This window comes from Hylobates moloch, unplaced genomic scaffold, assembly GCF_009828535.3.
Source record: "Hylobates moloch isolate HMO894 unplaced genomic scaffold, HMol_V3 SCAFFOLD_4, whole genome shotgun sequence".
Lineage (NCBI taxonomy): Eukaryota > Metazoa > Chordata > Mammalia > Primates > Hylobatidae > Hylobates > Hylobates moloch.
Genome location: NW_026652279.1, coordinates 30,389,776 through 30,408,744, shown reverse-complemented (window position 1 = coordinate 30,408,744; position 18,969 = coordinate 30,389,776). Strand labels below are relative to the sequence as shown.

The window sequence follows — 18,969 nt, the reverse complement described above, 5'->3', positions numbered from 1 at the left end:
CTTGGTAACCTCAAGTTGGGGCCACATCTGGGACCTCAGTCAGTTGAATGCTTTGCTCAGCAGAGGACCTGGACTACCTCTGGGAGTTGGAGGCTTCTTTCCTGAGACTGAGAGCCCTCCTTTCTCTGCTGTGCCTAGAGACGACTTTGTGCAAATCGGGAAGGGCCCCACCAACAACACCTGCGTTGTCCGCACAGTCAGCGTGGGCCTGACACTGCTCCGTGTGTGGGACGCAGAGCACCCAGGCCTCTCGGACTTCGTGCCCCTGCCTGTCCTACAGGCCATCTCCCCAGAGCTGTCCGGGGCCGTGGTCGTGGGGGATGTGCTCTGTCTGGCCACTGTTCTGACCAGCCTGGAAGGTAAGATAGATCCTGAGCAAGGGAACCTGTGGAGTCACAGACGCTTGCAAAGCTGGGTGGGGGCTACCTGGGCAGGGGCTCGGCGCCAGTCATGGGGGCCTACAGGCAGACCTGCAGGATACTCAGGAGCAGTGCTCCAAAACTGCTGCCCGGAGACCAGATCCAGCCTGTGCCTGTTTTCTGCACGTAAATTTTTGTTGGCACTCAGCTGCGCCATGCATTATGTATGGTCAGTGGCTATTGTCACCCTACCACTGCCAGATTGTGTGGTCATAGCAGAGATCGTATGGGCTGCATAGCCCAAATGCTTATGTCCGACCTCCACAGAAAGCATTTGCCGGCCCTCTTCTGGAACAGCTCTGCCAAGTGGAGGCGGGGTCCCCTGCTCCTGCGGGGCATCCTGCCTCTGCACAGTCTCACGCAGTTCCTCTAGCCAGGAGACACACGGATTTCTGCTGCTGCTGAGGAACTGAATTCACCATTTTAGTGAATTCTGTCGGAAGTGGCCGCCATAGTGGACAGCACAGGCTGGGAGACTTAAGCAAAGAAGGACACTGGGCTAAATCAGGGGCTTCCAAATTTCAGCCATGCCCAGGTGACCTGTAGTACATCTGTGGAACATGTGTACAATTGTTTACTTAGTTTTTATTTTCAAATTGTCTCCACCTTTTTTTTTAACCTTACTAAATTCATTTTAAAAGGAGATGAAATACTACCTTTAAGGAAAAGCAAATATAATTTGCCCTAAATAGATTATTGTTGAGTCCTTTAATTGTATTTATTATATAATGTGATTGGCTTTTAACTCAGATGTGTATGTGGTGAAAGCTCTGAGCCTCACACCTGCTGTCTGTTTGCTAAAAAGGAATTGATAAGGCAACGAAGGGATGGAGAGGGGCTGTGCTTTGGGGAAGGAGCTACAGAGGGCAGGGCCTGGCAGCAGCACCAGACCATTCCTGGGAAGGCGTCAGCTAAAGCTTCATGCCAGGATGGTCAGGAGATTCCAGGCAGGGAGTTGTGGGTCAGGGAGAGCAGGTGCTAGGGGCCACAGCCCTGTAGAGGGTAGGTGCAGCAGGGTAGGAGAGCTGATGGCTCCAGGTGGCTGGAGCCAGGAGCGTGACCGGCAGTGGGGCAGGCAGCGTGGCTGTCTCCTGAGGCTGCTGAGTGAGCCCCCATGGGGGTAGCAGCAGCCAGCGAGGAAGCTGGCCTGTCACCCGGGTGAGCTGGGCTTTGACTGGAGTGTCCAGCTATGGGAAGGGGGCTGACACCCGTGCTTCCTCTCCAGGCCTCTCGGGAACTTGGAGCTCCTCAGCCAACAGCATCCTCCACATCGACCCCAAGACGGGTGTGGCTGTAGCCCGGGCCGTGGGATCTGTGACGGTTTACTACGAGGTCGCTGGGCACCTGAGGACCTACAAGGAGGTGGGCTCTAAGCAGCCAGAGGCACACGTGGCTCAGTGGCCTGTGAGGCGAGCCTGACCTTCTGGGAGGATTATGAAGACTTTTCCTTTTAGGGAAAAGCCGTCTGAGGGGTTGGGGTCTGGGAGTCATGAGTCTGGGACTGGCCACTTGCTGGCTCTCACATGCAGACAAGCTTCCTTTTTTTTCCAGGCCTCAGTCTCCCCATGTTCAAGAGGGTGTGATGAGGACAGGCAGCCTTGTAGGGTGGATTCCAGCTCCCGTGGGCTTGGGTCTGGCAACCCCGGAGTGGGCACTTCCTGGGAGCCGGTGCTTCCCTGTCACCTGCAAAGTTAAGACTCCCTGTGCAAGTCACCTTTTGAGTCTGGAGGCGACAAAACCTGCTCTTTCTTCCATTCATCTCCAGTTGAGAAGGAATCAGTGGGCCAAGTCTGGCTGAGATCCAAATGTATCTCATTTTTAGAGGCAACATGTGCTTTATGGAACCTAGCAGTTTAACCTAATAGTTTGCATGTTTAGTGCTGCGGCTCTGCAGTTTGGGCGAGCCAGTTGCAGACAGAGGCATCCTGTGACAATACAGCTCTGCTCTCCTGGAAAGAGCCTCTGGTCAGGGGGATGGGGTGGCATGGACAAAGGTGTGTAGGGTTCAAGGGCAGAGCCTGGGGGGCTGGAACAGAGGGTGTGGGAGAAGCATGGTATGGCTTTGTGATCAGATCAGAAAATGCACCGGATTCCGGGCAGTTTGGTGCAGGTTGAGGGTGGGGCATCTAGAGCCAGATGGTCTAGGTCGAATCCCAGCTTGGCCACTGCAAGGCTATGACTGAGCAATCATTGAGTCTCACTATGCACTGGTTTTCTTGCCTGTATAATGGGAATGATAGCATTGTGAGGATTCAGTGAGTTAGCACGTCGGAAGCCCCTAGGGTGGTGCTCAGCTCATAGCCAATGCTCAGCAGAAATTAGTTGCTGCTGCTGCTGTTCCAGGGTGAAGGGGTAGAAGCTTATGCCACACTCATTGGAGTTTTTTAAACAGTGCTATAGACCAAGGCTGTGTTTGGAGAGGTTATCTGGCGCCTGGAAGAGCTCGAGAGAGCAGTAGCTACAGGGTAACTGGCCAGAGACTGAGACCAGGCCCTCAGCTGGGATCACTGGGTAGGGCGGAATCTAAAGGCAGGTTTGGGAGAGATGGGAGGGAGGGAGGCACATCAGAGCTCCATGAGCATCCAGAAGTGGGGCTGGAGGGGAGGAAGGGCTTGGGGTGACCAGGTTGCTATTGGTCCTTTGCTGAGAGGGGCACACAGAGGTAGGTAGGCCTGCAGGGAGGTGAGGAGCCTGGGCCGGGGAGCTAGAGATGTCACAGCTCTCCCAGGTGAAGCGGGGCACAGCTGGGCAGGTACGGCAGGAGCGCTGTGAGGAAGGCTGGACAGGGTGGGGACTTCAGCCCAGAGGTAGCCTCTGAAGCCCTGGGAGTGGGTGGGAGTGCACGGGCACTCTGGGAGTACAGGCAGGAGAGGGGCCAGGAGGCCTTGGGCACTCTCTGAGGGTGGACAGGTAGGAAGGGGAGAGGAGAGCCAGGGTTGGGGGGTCCCAGGCTAGGGAGTGGGACGCAGCCTCTCAGTCCCTGGAGGTGGATGGTGGTGAGCCCTGAGAGGAGGCCCCATGAGTTTGACAGTGATGCAGGCCTGGTCACCTGCAGCTCTGCATGGGCCACATCCCTGGGAGTTGCAGGGGCTTCGATCGCATCCCTGCTCTGAAGTTCACCTACTGGTAGAAATCAGACCCCCCAGAGGCAGGGAGCGCTGGTGCCTGCTGAGAGAGGGAGGGGGGCCTTCAGCTGCAGGAAGTGGCCTTGGGCCTGAAGGGTGGATGAGGCTGGGCTCTGCAGAGGAGATGGGAGGGTGTCCTAGCCAAGGGAGTGCAGGGAGGTCTCCAGGGGCTGTTTGGATGTGGCCAGGTACAGGATGGGCCCAGGGGGAACAGCTGGGAAAATCTGGGCAGACTGGATTCTGGGTGGGGGGTGGTGCTGTACTACAGAGAAGTGATCATGGCTGTCCCAAGAGCCAAAATCCTCAGCCCACCCAGATCGATTAATGAATTCAGGCCCGCTGCTCAGCGTCCAGTCAGCTGCTGGGAGAAGCAGCTTGTTCAATGGGAGAACTGGGCTGTGAAGTCTGACCAGACTGGGCTCAAACCCCCTCTCTACCACATTCTAGCAAGGCGTTTAGGCTTTGAGCCTCAGTGTTGCCACCTGTGAAACAGGTGACACTATGTGACAGACTGCAGGGTGAGGTTGTGGAAACGCCCAGCATGGACTGGGACACAGGCAGCGCTCCATGAAGCCTCCTTGGCTCCCTCTCTAGGTCATGGTCGGCGTCCCTCAGAGGATCATGGCCCGTCACCTCCACCCCATCCAGACCAGCTTCCAGGAGGCTACAGCCTCCAAAGTGATTGTTGCCGTGGGAGACAGAAGCTCTAACCTGAGAGGTACTTAATGAGGGGCTTGGGCTGTCTTCAGAGTACCTGGGAGCAGGGAGGTGGCTTCCTGTGTCCTCTGGATGGAGTTTGTCTGCTTTTCCTATTCACACTCACACCAACTCCAGAGAGGGCATTTAGCCCCCACTCGTCCACTCCTTCCAGCGTTTCTGAAATTGGAGTCCTCCAAAAGCTGAGCCAGTGAAAGGAATCTTCATAATGGAGCCCAACTCCCAGAAGGTGCCTGTTCTGCACTGGAAATGTGACTTCAGCCCGAGGGCACCCTAGCAAAGAAAGCCACAATTTCCCACCGTGAATCCCAGAAGCTAATGAATTAGCAGGACCGGTCTCTGGTTTTAATTTTTGTAGCGACCTCTCCCAGGTCATGCATAGAATGTTGAATCCCATCCCCTGCCCATGACAGCCCTGAACAGCAGCTGCCAGAAATAAGTAAGTCAACAGGGCTGTTTTCTTAAACCACCTCACTGGCAGAGTGAAGCACCGCCCTTCTCGTCCTGATTAACAAGGCAGCTCTGTTCCATCATGGCAGCCTCTGCTCCTTCCTTAGTGCAAGTGGACAGCACTGTGCCATTGCCAAAATGCTGCTCAGGTGTTAGTGGAGAACTAGTGTCCTCTGAATGTGCAGAAGTAAATTGCCATTTCCCCTGCTGACAGGGACAGAAGACAGGCATTAGTGGGCCCGGCCCATCTGCTGTGCCCCTGGATACAAGGTCTAGAACAAATGCTGAAATTCTGACTTGAAGCTCCCTATGATGCCGAATGGCACCCTCTTCCATATGATATGTCCTTGGCTTTACCAATCCTGGCTGCATCTCAAAGCTTTGAGCCGCCCTGGGGCCCTGCGGGAAGACTTGCAGGGGCAGGTGGCATTTGCAGCCCAGCCAGCCTGTGCAGGCCTGGTGGAATTCGGTGTGGTGGCCATCGGGCCTAGCCCACACCCTCTCGTCTCTCCCCTCTCTAGGTGAGTGCACCTCCACCCAGAGGGAAGTCATCCAGGCCTTGCACCCAGAGACCCTCATCAGCTGCCAGTCCCAGTTCAAGCCAGCCGTCTTTGATTTCCCATCTCAAGATGTGTTCACTGTGGAGCCACAGTTTGACGCTGCTCTGGGTAACTGCGAGGATTTGAAAGTGAAAGGGACTTGGAGACAGTCTCTGTCTTTTGGGCATCTTGGGGTTTCCACGTGCCCAGCTCACCATGGCCATCTGTCTGGAGGGCAGAGTTTGTCAGGAGCCCAGCCTGGGGATTGACACCAGGGGGACTTGGGAGGACTGCTGGTCACAGAGGATATCCTAGCTTGGCCAAGGGCTTTACAGGGGATTCCCAGGAGGACTCCTAGAGGAGGTAACTTCTCACCTGGGCTCTGGAGGATGCATAGGAGTCCCCTGGTTAGAGAAGCAGGGAGAAGAAATGACATCAGTGCACAGGCAGGAGAGGGGAAAAGACAATACACCCTTGTCTCCGCAGGCCAGTATTTCTGCTCAATCACAATGCACAGGCTGACGGACAAGCAGCGGAAGCACCTGAGCATGAAGAAGACAGCTCTGGTGGTCACTGCCTCCCTCTCCAGCAGCCACTTCTCCACAGAGCAGGTGGGGGCTGAGGTGCCCTTCAGCCCAGGTCTCTTCGCCGACCAGGCTGAAATCCTTTTGAGCAACCACTACACCAGCTCCGAGGTCAGGGTCTTTGGTGCCCCAGAGGTTCTGGAGAACTTGGAGGTGAGTGGCATCTGCATGCCTCAGGCCAGGCCGGAGTCGGGGCGTCAGGAAGGAAGGCCCTGGAGGAAGAGGGAATGTGGCATGGATGTCCTGGGCCAGCTCTCTTTAAAATTTATTTTTACAATTAGAATTTTTAAGTTGAAGTACTCTTTTCTTCTTCCATAGCACTATTGCTGTCTCTCAGGCTGCGTGATTGTATTAATTGTTCCCACCTCTGCTGGTCTTCCCCAGCTACAAGTTAAGCTTGTGGGGGCAGCACTGAGAACCCAGAAAAGGTGCCAGTGAGCGTGTGGTGCGTGGCATGGCAGAATTCAGTGCAGGAGCATCCACCACAGAGCAGGGAGGAAAGCCCTAATCCCTGCTGGGACAAGTCCCCTCTCTCCAGGCCTCACTTACCCCATGACTAAGCCATGGGGTGGGATTGGGGGGTGAATGATCCCTCAGGCCCGGAGCCTGGCAGGCTGGGAAGAGTTCTGGGGTGAGAGAACCAAGGAGTTCCTCGGCACTTCCTCCTGCTCCTCCTCCTGCCTTACTGCAGCCAGCGTGACCGTGTGTTCTCCCGCAGAGGCAGGAAATGCCCAGCATCACTGATGAGGGAGGAGGGCCGGCCCGCTGGCGGCTGCTGGAGACCAGCCGTGAGCAGAGCTTGGGCTGCTGCCTTGGAGAGCTGGTGCTTGGTGATACTTCGTGTGTTGGTTTAGCTTTTTTATAGAGTCTTGCTCTGTCGCCCAGGCTGGAGTGCAGTGGTGCAATCTCGGCTCACTGCAAGCTCCACCTCCCAGGTTCACGCCATTCTCGTGCCTCAGCCGACGGAGTCTTGCTCTGGTGCCCAGGCTGGAGTGCAGTGGTGCTATCTTATCTTGGCTCACTGCAATCTCCACCTCCTGGGTTCACGTCGTTCTCCCACCTCAGCCTCCTGAGTAGCTGGGACTACAGGCGCCTGCCACCACATCTGGCTAATTTTTTGTATTTTTAATAGAGATGAGGTCTCACCGTGTTAGCCAGGATGGTCTCAGTCTCCTGACCTCATGATCCGCCCGCCTCAGCCTCCCAAAGTGTTGAGATTACAGGCGTGAGCCACCGTGCCCGGCCTGGTTTAGCCTTTTTGTAAGCAGCAGTTGATTAGAACTAAATGAGCTTGAATTTGATTCTGACATTCATATTGATTTCTCCTTCCCTCAAAAAATACCCTGAGTATGGACAGGGCTTCCCGACTCTGTAGACTACATGCCATCCATGAGCAGTGCCCAGGTGTCATTACCTGCCCATGAGGTGTGACCTGGGCAGAGGTCCCCACCTGTACCCCTTAGGCCCCAGGAGGGAAGCCCAGCATGTCAGGCTGAAGCGGGGGTGCTTCCAGAGATGGGCCATGCAGAGCAGTCCCCCCACCTCGGGGTCCTGAGGCCCCACTTAGTGGTCTCTCCACTCTGCAGAATGTGCACCCCCAGCTCTGATGTCTCTTCCAGGTGAAATCCGGGTCCCCAGCCGTGCTGGCATTCGCAAAGGAGAAGTCTCTTGGGTGGCCCAGCTTCATCACATACACAGTCGGCATCTCGGACCCCGCGGCTGGCAGCCAGGGACCTCTGTCCACTACCCTGACCTTCTCCAGCTCCGTGACCAGCCAAGCCATTGCCATCCCAGTGACAGTGGCTTTTGTGATGGATCGCCGTGGGCCCGGTCCTTGTGAGTTGTGGAACGACATCATCTGGGACAGACCAGGGTGGGGAGGGACAGGCAGGAGTGGTCCTGGCTATCAGTAGAAACCTGAGGTGAAGAAATGGAGGAGTCAGAAATGCAGAATGTCCCTCAAAGTGATCTCTGCTCACTGGGGCCATGATGCAGGCTTTAGTTCCCCAGCTTTCCCATCTGTTCTCAACATGGCAGCCACAGGGGCTCTGCCCCTCCTCTGCTCAGCAGCCTGCACCAGGAGAAGAAGTGCCAGGGTACCAAGAACAGCTGTGGGCCCGGGCCTCCAGCAGGTGGCCTGGCCCTCTGAGACCACCATCCTTACGTCTAAGAGGGGCCTGTGGACTGCCCTATAGATGTACAGTAGTGCAGGAACATGATGGGACACCACAGTGGGCCTGGTGGTTTTGGTAACTCATCTTCCCATTGATGGCAGATGGAGCCAGCCTCTTTCAGCACTTCCTGGATTCCTACCAGGTCATGTTCTTCACGCTCTTTGCCCTGTTGGCTGGGACAGCGGTCATGATTATAGGTGAGGAGGCTGCGTGTATCTCTGGGTCTGTTCCCCTGCCCCGACCTGCTCTAACCAACCATGTGCTCTTGCAGCCTACCACGCTGTCTGCACGCCCCGGGATCTTGCTGTGCCTGCAGCCCTCACGCCTCGAGCCAGCCCTGGGCACAGCCCCCACTGTGAGTAGCCCCCCTGCAGGCACAACCAGGCAGAGCTGCTGAGAAAGAGAAGAGCCCTGGGGGAGGGGTCAAGGCTCCTGAACCCTAAGTCTCAACAGGCCCTTGCCTGGGCCAAAGGAGCCTGAGGCCCAGAGAACAGACGTGGGAGCCAGGAGGGTCGGGGCAGAGGGGCTGCCAGTCCTGGTTCAGCAAGAGCTTTCCCCAGGTAGAGCCATGCTGGGTGGAGGTATGGGCAGCAAGGAGCTCTGTCTAGGCAGGAGTACATGCTAGGACCAGATGCCCACTTGCTGAGGCTGCCTCAGAAGGCTCTAAGCTGGGGTTGGACGAGCTGACTCACAGGTGGGGATTCTGGGTAGTTCTGATGAGAAATTTCCCAGAAGGGGCAAATTCATTTATTTCAATGGTCCAACTATCTTTTTGGTGACCCCGAAGCCCTGGTGACTCTGCACCGCTCCAGGGAGCACCTCACTGTGTGAATGCAGTTTCTCTCTCAAACAATGCAGTGCCCAGCCTGTACTGCTGTACGCGAAGGCCCTTTAATGTCTCCTGATTCCCATTTGAGGGTTCTCTCCCCTATACAAAGAGTCCTTGAGCTCGTGACTGCTGACATGGGGGCCCGTGGACCAGCTTCAGGGGGGTCCCTGAATTTTTTTGAAAGAAGACCCAGTTGTGTGGGTAGAAGCACTTTCCTGGGTAAGGAGAGCCCACACACCGTTGCCTTCTGCCGGACGACTTCTCCACCTGTGAAGTGGTACCCAGGGGAGGCCATGGGTGTTCGGCCTCCTCGCGGCTCTGCTGCCTTCTGCAGCTGCTCTGGCAGCAGGTGCGTGCCCTTTCTAGGCTGCCTCTCTCAGCGTGTTCCTCCCTGGGTTTTGGGAGCCACACCTGGATCTCTGCAAGGTCTCCGGAGCACTGCAGAATCGCTGCTCCCCTCGGGGTCTTTGTTCCTGTGGCTCTCTTGCCCGAGGCTGCATTGCATTCAGATGCACGGGGCCTCCTTGCCTCATGCCCCCTGGACAGATGCTGCTGTGGTCCTGAAACTTGAGGCATGTTCTCCCCGGAAGGCTCTGTGCTCCTGGGTGTTAGGGTGGCGTCCCAGGCCTCTCTGTGTGAATGAGGCCAGCTCAGCAGGTGCCCGTGGACTTTCCCCTGCTGGCCGGGGAGGCCTCGGGGCATCACTATGAGTGTGTCCTGGGCGAGGCAGGCACCTGCTGAATGCTGGCTGTGTAACTGAGGAGTGTGCCGCTCTCCCTGGCTCTGCTGCTCACATTGTCTCTCTTCCTACCCTAGATTTCGCTGCCTCATCACCCACATCTCCCGATGCACTGCCTCCTGCTCGCAAAGCCAGCCCTCCCTCAGGGCTGTGGAGCCCAGCCTATGCCTCCCACTAGGCCACGTGAAGGTTCCCGGACGATGGGTCTCAGCCGAGCCTCGTGCGCCCCCAAGATGGGACATCCCTGCTGCATTCACACTGGAACAAGCCCCTCCAGACAAGTGCCCCAGCCCCAGGCCAGCTTCACTGCCGTCTCTGTTCACACAGAGCTGTAGTTTCAGCTCTGCCCATTAGCTCATTCTTTTATGTAGGAGTCTTAAATGTGTGGTTTTTTTCCTTTCCAGTCTTACCAAGCTAAGACTTTTTGGCTCATTCCTTTTTGCATGGTTGTCTAGGGTTTCTGGACAATGTGCTGTTGCATTTTTATTTTCCTAGCCTTGCTAAAATCTCTCCCTTCTCAGGACTTTGAGCAGTTAGAAGTTGTCTGTAGGTGATGCTACTGTAGTGGTCTCAGGGAAAGGATTGTCCAGTTACTTTAGGGGGTTTTTTGGTAGGGTTTTTCCCCCTGTGAAAACTTACTTTTCCCCTAGTCTGGCTGCTGCTAGGACTTTGGGGGAGCAATGGGACGTGAGTGTCCCTGTATCTGCCCCACTGCCACAAGGGAAGCCTCAGGAACCAGCACCTGGAGGCCAGGATAGCCAAGCGCTGGGTGAGCGAGAGGCTGGAGAACAAGGGAGCTCACCCAGGGCTGCTGCCCGACCACGGGCCACTGTGAACAGACTTCAGTCCTCTGTTTTTGTTTCATAAGCTGTTGAGACATCTGGTGGACTTGGCTTAGGCCCTGCTGGGACATCCCAAGTGTGATCCCTTTCACTCCATCAGGACACCAGGACTGTCCTTAGGAAAATGTCCTTGAGATGGCAGCAGGAGTTGTATTTTCTGTGTGTGTGTGTTTCGGAAAGCCGCTGTGTCGTGCCTCAGCACAAAGACCCAGTGTCATTTGCTCCTCCTGTTCCTGTGCCACTCCAGAACCTCAGCAGATCTGAGCCACCGCCTGCCAGTGTGAGAGGCGGCCACTTTCATGGCAGCTCATCAGGCGCAGGGCCCCAGGCAGCTTCCCAGCAGGCCCTAGAGCCTGGCCTGGGCCAAAGATGGAGGGCGGCCACCAGCCCAGGGCCTGCCCATCCAGAAGGGACTCCCCAGGGGCTGGGGGAGGAGACCCTTGGAAAAGTCTTCTCTTCCCAGCTCCTAATTCTGGATCTGAGATTCTCAGATCACAGGCCCCTGTGCTCCAGGCTGAGGCTGGGCCACCCTCAGGGAGATCCAGAGACTCATGCCCATGGCCATCCATGCATGGACGCTGTGTGGAGAGTCCAGGATGATAAGATCCCGCACAAGCTCCCTTCAGTCCTTCAGGGCTGGGCCATGTGGTTGATTTTTCTAAAGCTGGAGAAAGTAAGAATTGTGCCTTGCATATTACTTGAGCTCAAACTGACAACCTGGATGTAAATAGGAGCCTTTCTACTTGGTTTATTTAATAAAGCTCTATGTGGTTTTTTAAGAGGGTGTGATCATTGCTGAGATTTCTGTCTCATGGTGATGGTTTCTTCCATCTGTGATACTCTGGGGCCTGGCAGAGCTGGAGGTCTGAGCTTTATTCACCCTAAAGGGTGAGCATCATTTTCAAGCACATTCAGGTTGGCAAATGCAAGTGCATCTGGACGCAGCCAGATCTTGCTAGCAAGTGAGTGCCCAAGAAGGCACGTTGACAAAACCAGGTGATGCCACACAGTTCAGCTTTCTGCTCCCAAGCTAACCAAGCGACTCTGTATCTCTAATGGTTGCCAGAAAAGGCTTTTAGCACCATTTAGCACTAAAAATATAGTATATCATATAGATTGTTTTTTCTCTAGAATTCTTAAGTCTGGCCAAAAGTGAACTCTTATTCTCTGTTTCTCTGTGTGTCTTTGTGCCTGCTCACATGTGCATTCCTGCATCCTGGAAATGTTTTTGTTTTGTTTTGTTTTGTTTTTGTTTTTCATTTGTTTGTTCGTTTTTGAGATGGAGTCTCCTCTGTCGCCCAGGCTGGAGTGCAGTGATGTGATCTCGGCTCACTGCAAGCTCCGCCTCCCAGGTTCACACCATTCTCCTGCCTCAGCCTCCCGAGTAGCTGGGACTACAGGCGCCCACCACCACGCCCAGCTAATTTTTTGTATTTTTAGTAGAAACGGGGTTTCACCGTGTTAGCCAGGATGGTCTCGATCTCCTGAGCTCGTGATCCGCCCACCTCGGCCTCCCAAAGTGCTGGGATTATAGGCGTGAGCCCGCCATGGCACCCGGCCGCATCCTGGAAATGTTACATCACAAAGTCTGCGAACACTCACTAGCAGGGAGCACTGAACCTGGGGCGTCAGGGGTGGGTAGCACAGGTCTAGGCTGGTGAGAACTTAGCAATCAGGTGACCAGGAGCCTAGGCCCACCTTGTTCTGGGGCTGGAGAGAAATTATTTATCTCTCTGGGCCACAGTAGTTTCCTCACCTGCAAAGGGGCCCTCCTGACATGTGTCCTACCCACCACCCACCCAGAGTGGCTCCCAGCAGGAAGCAGGTGCTTCCTGAGGGTCTGTCCCCAAACCCTCAGCCTCCCTCTGCGCATGCCCTCTCCCACATGCCTTTGCAGTTCCTTCTGCCCATTGAGGCTAAGTGTGGTCATGTGACTTGCTTTGGTTGGCATGGGTGAGAAGGACCATGGGTCAGTGCTGGGCATCCCTCACCCTCCTCGTGCCCCTGCCATTGATGTAGTAATCAGGAAGCCCAGGTAGCTGCAGATCCAAGCAGGAGGAAGGACACCTGCAAGGGACCTGCCCATCCCGGATCACCTGGCCTGCAGCCCATGGCTATGAAAAGAGTGATGGTTCTTGGGGACAGCGTGGTAGGCAGCAGTGTTGCAGCAACCCGTGACAGATAAGAAACATGCTATGGTTCCCTTCTGGCTGAATCCAGTGAAGGCAGATGTTTTCCGTCTCTCACGTTCCCTCCTTTTGCGGATTCCCTCTGGGCCCTCTCAGCCCATCCTGCTGGGACAGGGTGTCCTGGGCATCCCTGGCCTCAGGCCTAGCCAGGCACCCAGTCAGGAGCCTCTGAGGACGGGGCACAGCAAGGCTGTGCGATGCCGGGCCTGCCCCTCCTGCGCTCCTATCTCCTTCTCTGGGCAAGGGTGTGGTCAGCCACACACTAGAGGCTGCTGTGGGAGTGGATGGGAATGTGGCTCCACAGGACACATCGCTCCATCATTGTGAGTCCTGTGCCCACATGAAACCATCCTGCCCAGCCTCATCCTCTGTTGCAGCCCTATGGCAGGGCCACAGTGGGAGGGATGTTCTCAGGATGGTTTGTGGAATGAATGCATGAGTGAACCCCCATGAAGGAATGTGATTCTAGGTTTCCCCAACTCTGGGTTCTACTTTCTGGAACATCTTGAGCCTCAGGTCAGTGTGGAGAGGAGCAGGGTCCAGGGGGGCGGGTGGAGGCTGAAACTCAGAACAGGCTGAGAGTGCCCACCAGACACAGCCCAGGGGAGAATTGGCTGAAGGGAGGGACCACAGGACAGAAAACAGAGAGGGCTGACTCAGTCTCTTCCAAACCACTCCTCTCAGCCAACTCCAAGCCATCTGGGCCAGCGCCAAACGAAGCCAACTTGACAGAACCACCTCTGGCCACCAGCATGGCTCCCAGCAGTCTGTGTAGATCTGTGTAGATGGTTGGAAGAAGCCGAGAGGCGGGGCGAATGCTCAAAGCCACCACTGTTTCCTGCACACCACCTGCTAGCACATGCTGAGCATTTCCAGTCACCAGCTCACTTCATCCCCACCACAGCCCTAGGAGGCAGGCCCATCCACCTATAGATGGTGAAACCGAGGCCAAGGTGAAGCCACTCGCCTGGTCACACGCTGGCAAGTGGCAGAACCAGGATTCAAATCCTGGTTGACTGGCACCAGAGTTTGCTCCCCCGTTGTGTACCTTCTGCCCTCCTGGGTAGGGGCATCCACTGTGGGAGCCTTGCACCCACTTCCCTCAGACCAGCTCAGCTGTGGACTGTCTCATGAATTATTTTATAATCATAAGGAAAAACTTTTGCTGGGCATGGTGGCTCACGCCTATAATCCCACCACTTTAGGAGGATGAGGCAGGCAGATTACTTGAGGTCAAGAGTTCGAGACCAGCCTGGCCAATATGGTGAAACCCGGTCTCTACTAAAAATAAAAAAATCAGCCCGGCATGTGCCTATAATCCCAGCTACTCAGGAGGCTGAGGCAGGAGAATCACTTGAACCTGGGAGGTGGAGGTTGCAGCGAGCGAAGATCACACCAGAGCAAGACTCCATCCCAAAAAAAAAAAAATAATAACTTTTAACATAAAAAACTTTAACATAGAAAAATATTTTTTACAAGGAAAAATGTTTTTCATAAAAATTAAAAGGCCTGGCACGGTGGCTCACGTCTCTAATCCCAGCACTTTGGGAGGCCGAGGCGGTGGATCACAGGGTCAGGAGATTGAGACCATCCTGGCTAACACAGTGAAACCCCGTCCCTACTAAAAATACAAAAAAAATTAGCCAGGCATGGTCGCGGGCGCCTGTAGTCCCAGCTACTCAGGAGGCTGAGGCAGGATAATGGTGTGAACCCGGGAGGCGGAGCTTGCAGTGAGCCGAGATTGCGCCAAGATTGCACCACTGCACTCCAGCCTGGGCGACAGAGCGAGACTCTGTCTCAAAAAAAAAAAGAAGAAAAACCTGAGGCCACAGGCTGGGTGATCGTCTATCACTTTGTTAAGTTTTATGTTGTATGTAATTAGCAAATGAACCTCTGTGGAAGATTTCATAGCTCATCAGGCAACCACTTTCATTTGGAGAGGCTTCACTGAAAGCCCATAAAGGCCACTGACAAAAACCAGGAAAGTGGAATCTGAAAGACCCCTTGCTTCCTTGCTTTCAAGCATAGTAGCTTCCTTGTCGGGGTCCTTCTCAGTGGACGGGGGAGAGTCAGGGGGCAAGAGCAGTGGCCAGTGAGCCTGGTGGACGGGGCCCAGGTGCAAAGCAAATCCTGCCTCTGCCACTCACCTGCTGGATGACCTTGGAATCTTCGTGTTTGAGCCTCAGTTTCCCTGTTTGCAAAATGGTAATTATGTGACCTCCTTCACAGCATTGCCTCGTGAGCATAATGAATTCCTGTGTTGAACCACCCCTCCCCCCACCACAACCCACAACAGTGGTGAGCAAACATTTGATGCTCAATAAATGTGAACTTTTCTTCCTTTGTCTCCCTAGGTGGTCCAGGGCAGCCATCCCCAGTCTCTTGGGGACCGTGACACACCTTCTCCAGGAGTTGTTTCTTAGCAGCAGTCCCCTCTGCCACTCGCTGGACCAACAGAAACAAATCAATAATCAAGTCTAGGGGTCACAAACATGGATGCTGCCAGGCCAGGTAGACACACCCCAGCCAGGGTGTCAGAGGTAGATGCTGGTGACCTGGACTGCATGGCCTTGCCCGCTTGGCTCCAGCTGCTGTGGCCAGATGGGAACAAAGCCCCACTGGGGCCAATTCCTCTGGTTTTCCAGACTCCCCTCATCCAGCTTTCTTGGGATAAAACCTAATAGATAAATAATGGAAATAAAATTCAAGTTTTAAAAACTATAAAAAACAACCCACAGTGAGGCAAAACAACTGTCCTTGGGCCACCAGTTTTTTGTATGTGTTTTGCTATTGTTGCGTTGTATGTGTTGTTGTTGTTGAGACAGTCTCACTCTGTCACCCAGTGCAGTAGCACAGTCTCAGCCCACTACAGCCTCGATCTCACAGGCTCAAGTGATTCTCCCGCCTCAGCCTCCCAAACTGCTGGGATTACAGGCATGAGCCACGAAGCCCCACCTGGCCACCAGTTTTCAATGTCTGAATTTCTTCCTACTTGGTAAAAGCCGGGCATGTGTGTCTCCACACTGCCTCCTCTGGCCCTAGCAGATATTGCTCGTCGCTCCCATCAGATATTGTTCGTTCGCATCCCTGCAGAAGCAGGACTCCCTCAGCGCTCCTTACAACCCAGCATCCAGGTGGTCACCACCAGTCAGCGTGTGCAGGCAGAGCAGAGGAGGCCACCGTTGTCCCAGTCTACTCCAAACCGTCATTGCAGAGATGGGGAAGGACTGGCTTTAGCTCACCCATGTTCAAAGATGGTCTCAGCTTTTCCCTGGCAACTTGCCCAGGACAAACACAGAGGAAGAGAAAAGGGAGTGGCTAGAAGAGGCTGTGCATGTTTCTTTCTTTCTTTTTTTTTTTTTGACAGAGTCTCACTCTGTCACCCAGGCTGGAGTACCGTGGTGCAATCTCGGCTCACTGCAACCTCCGCCTCCTGGATTCAAGCAATTCTCCTGCCTCAGCCTCCTGAGTAGCTGGGATTACAGGTGCGTGCCACCACACCCAGCTAATTTTTGTATTTTTAGTAGAAACGGGATTTCACCATGTTGGTCAGGCTGGTCTCAAACTCCTGACCTCGTGATCCACCAGCCTTGCCCTCCCAAAGTGCTGGGATTACAGGCGTGAGCCACTGCACCCGGCCTGTGCATGTTAGGTTTCTGTTTTTCCCCTCAATATCATGGGTTTGGAGCTGAAGTATCTTAAAATGGCAAAGGAGCAGGTGACAGTTGCAGTTCTGACCACCTGCATCCACTTCCTGGGTGCAGTGGGCAAGTGGATTGTGTGTGAGTGTTGAGGGGAGGGCAGTTAAATGCGACAATGTAATCCCTTTGTTAAGTTTTTGTTTGTTTGTTTTGAGATGGAGTCTTGCTCTGTCGCCCAGGCTGGAGTGCAGTGGTGCGATCTCACTGCAAGCTCCGCCTCCCGGGTTCACGCCATTCTCCTGCCTTAGCCTCCTGAGTAGCTGAGACTACAGGCGCCCGCCACCACGCCCGGCTAATTTTTTGTATTTTTAGTAGAGACGGGGTTTCACGGTGTTAGCCAGGATGGTCTTGATCTCCTGAGCTCGTGATCCACCCACCTCAGCCTCCCAATGTGATGGGATTACAGGCATGAGCCACCGCGCCCGGCCAACCCTTGTTAAGTTTTAAGGAAAAACTGAAATGGCAGTTTTAGCCAGAATGTGGGAGGGGAATTAAGGCTCAAGTTCTAAATTAAAGGAAAATTATTAAGAGCTGTTTCTTAGGCACCTGAGCTGGAGGCCGATTCCTGTTGGCTGCCAGGTGGATAATTTTGTCTCCAAGCCCAGATAGTTGAGTTGCCATTATCGCCTCCTAGGGACGTTGGCATCTGCTTCTGATGCCTGCCTGCCCATGTATTTATTCCACTGCCATTCTTTAGCTCACGTTATGTGCTAGCAGCGTCCTGGGGGCAGGCTGGGAAGGGGCAGAGCTCTGAGTCAGGTGGGGCTCCTCCATGCGGGGCAGCGAGAGAGACAGTCCAGGCTCAAAGGACCTTCACAGAATGGAAGGTGCTGGAGCCTTGAAGAAGAGACTGCACCCTGTTGATGGGGTGGAGGAGGCTCTGGGAGGGGGTGAAGTTGGAATGGGGCTGGAACAAGGGGCATCTCAGGGGGGGGGGGAGGGGCAATTGGAGGCAAGGTCAGAAACTTCTAGGCTCCTGCAGGGACAGTCTTAAGCAGTGAGGATTTCCAGGCAGCAGCCTAGGTTCACCTTCTCACCTGTTTACAATGGAGTTATGGCATATTGCCCTGTTGCCCTGGGCATTCAAAGCTCCTGGGCCCCCAGAGAGGCCAGAGGTCCTGCTGTGGGATACCTGGGTCATTCCTCATCTTGGAGCATCACCTGGCGGCAGCTCAGCTGGGCTGAGATGCTCTGAATTCACAACAGCTGGGGAGCAGAAGCCAGCGATATCGACTCAGTGTGATTGGCCTCTGTTAGGGTTCCCACATTTGGAAATGCAAAATGGATACAATTCACTCAATAAAGGTTCACATAACTTCAGATTCTGAGTGAGTTAATTTGATAATTGAGAGCTATTTCATCAAGTTGTATCATAACGTTTTCCAATTACATTTAGCCCTCATTGTATATATATATATATATATATATATATATATATATATTCTTTTTGTTGAGACGGAGTCTTGCTGTTTTCACCCTGGCTAGCGTGCAATGGCAAGATCTCAGCTCACTGCAACCTCCGCCTCCCAGGTTCAAGCAATTCTCTGCCTCAGCCTCCTGAGTAGCTGGGATTACAGGTGCCCGCCACCACGCCGGCTAATTTTTGTATTTTTAGTAGAGACAGGATTTCACCATGTTAGCCAGGCTGGTCTTGAACTCCTGACCTCAGGCGATCTGCCCACCTCAGCCTCCCAAAGTGCTGGGATTACAGGCGTGAGTCACCATGCCCAGCCACAATGTTTAATATTTTCTAGTTCCTATTAATGAAAGTATAACATTAAACAGGATGAAGTTACAGATGTCGACTTAAAATGTTGGGGGGTATAGTTTTGCTCAAATTCTTTAAGAGAACGAAAAAGAAGTCAGCCCTCTCCTGTAGGCAGTGGGGAGGCATGGATGGTGCCTGAGCAGGTGGCGTGTTTGGAGCTGGGCTAGGAAGTTTATTCGAGGGGTAAGTGTGTGGAGGGGATGCATTCCCCTCCGTGGCAGCTGAGGGGATGACTGTAGCCCGGGGCCGTGGACGGGCCTGTATTTGGGGAAAATGTGCAATTTGCCTTGCCGCTGCCTGTTTGTCTTGTAACACGGCTCCCCCTGCCACCCCAAGGAGCAGTAGGAACAGGCCCAGGCTTCTGCTTCTAGTTCTGACTGTCCTGCCAGGCTCTGCCCGCTTGGTTCCCATCCCTTGCCTACTGGGAGTCCCGGCAAAGAAAGGACCCAGCACCCAGGCCCCAGTCTGCCCCATCAGCCGAGCTCTCAGGGAGCAGATGTGCTGAACTCCAGGGGCTGCTCTGCCCTCAGCAGGAGGGAGGTGGGGGCCTCAGAGCCACCGCTGCACCAGTGGGACAGGGGTCTTCCCCTCCTCAAAGTCCAGCCCAGTGTAACCAACAAATACTGCCACTGGGGTCTGAAAGACGCTACGAACTTGTCACTTCTCCCTGCCTGACTGGGGACATGTGAGAGAGGGACATGGAGCCAGGCCTGTGGAGAGCAAGTCACTAGGAGATGCCCGAGAAAAAGTCAAATGTGGGGCTCCTAATCCCCGAACTACACCTGCCACCCCACCCAGCAGTGCTGCCCCGAGCTGACCATCTCTCCATCCACCCTCCACGACGCAGGGCCTCCTTCCATCCTCTCATCCACTGTGCCCTGGGAAGCTTCAGG

The 18,969-nt window shown here is 54.5% G+C and overlaps 1 protein-coding gene across 1 annotated transcript in view; it reads left to right on the top strand.

Moving 5' to 3' along the window:
• Positions 1-11,197, top strand: part of NUP210 (nucleoporin 210) — a 106,131-nt gene extending 94,934 nt beyond the window's left edge. The window contains exons 32-40 of the mRNA XM_032149776.2: positions 139-359; positions 1,645-1,781; positions 4,139-4,262; positions 5,233-5,379; positions 5,737-5,987; positions 7,454-7,670; positions 8,110-8,205; positions 8,280-8,363; positions 9,654-11,197. Coding sequence (XP_032005667.1) covers positions 139-359; positions 1,645-1,781; positions 4,139-4,262; positions 5,233-5,379; positions 5,737-5,987; positions 7,454-7,670; positions 8,110-8,205; positions 8,280-8,363; positions 9,654-9,754 — 1,378 coding nt within the window. The 3' untranslated portion in view covers positions 9,755-11,197. The remainder of the gene's footprint in view (positions 1-138; positions 360-1,644; positions 1,782-4,138; positions 4,263-5,232; positions 5,380-5,736; positions 5,988-7,453; positions 7,671-8,109; positions 8,206-8,279; positions 8,364-9,653) is intronic.
• Positions 11,198-18,969: the final 7,772 nt, after the last annotated feature.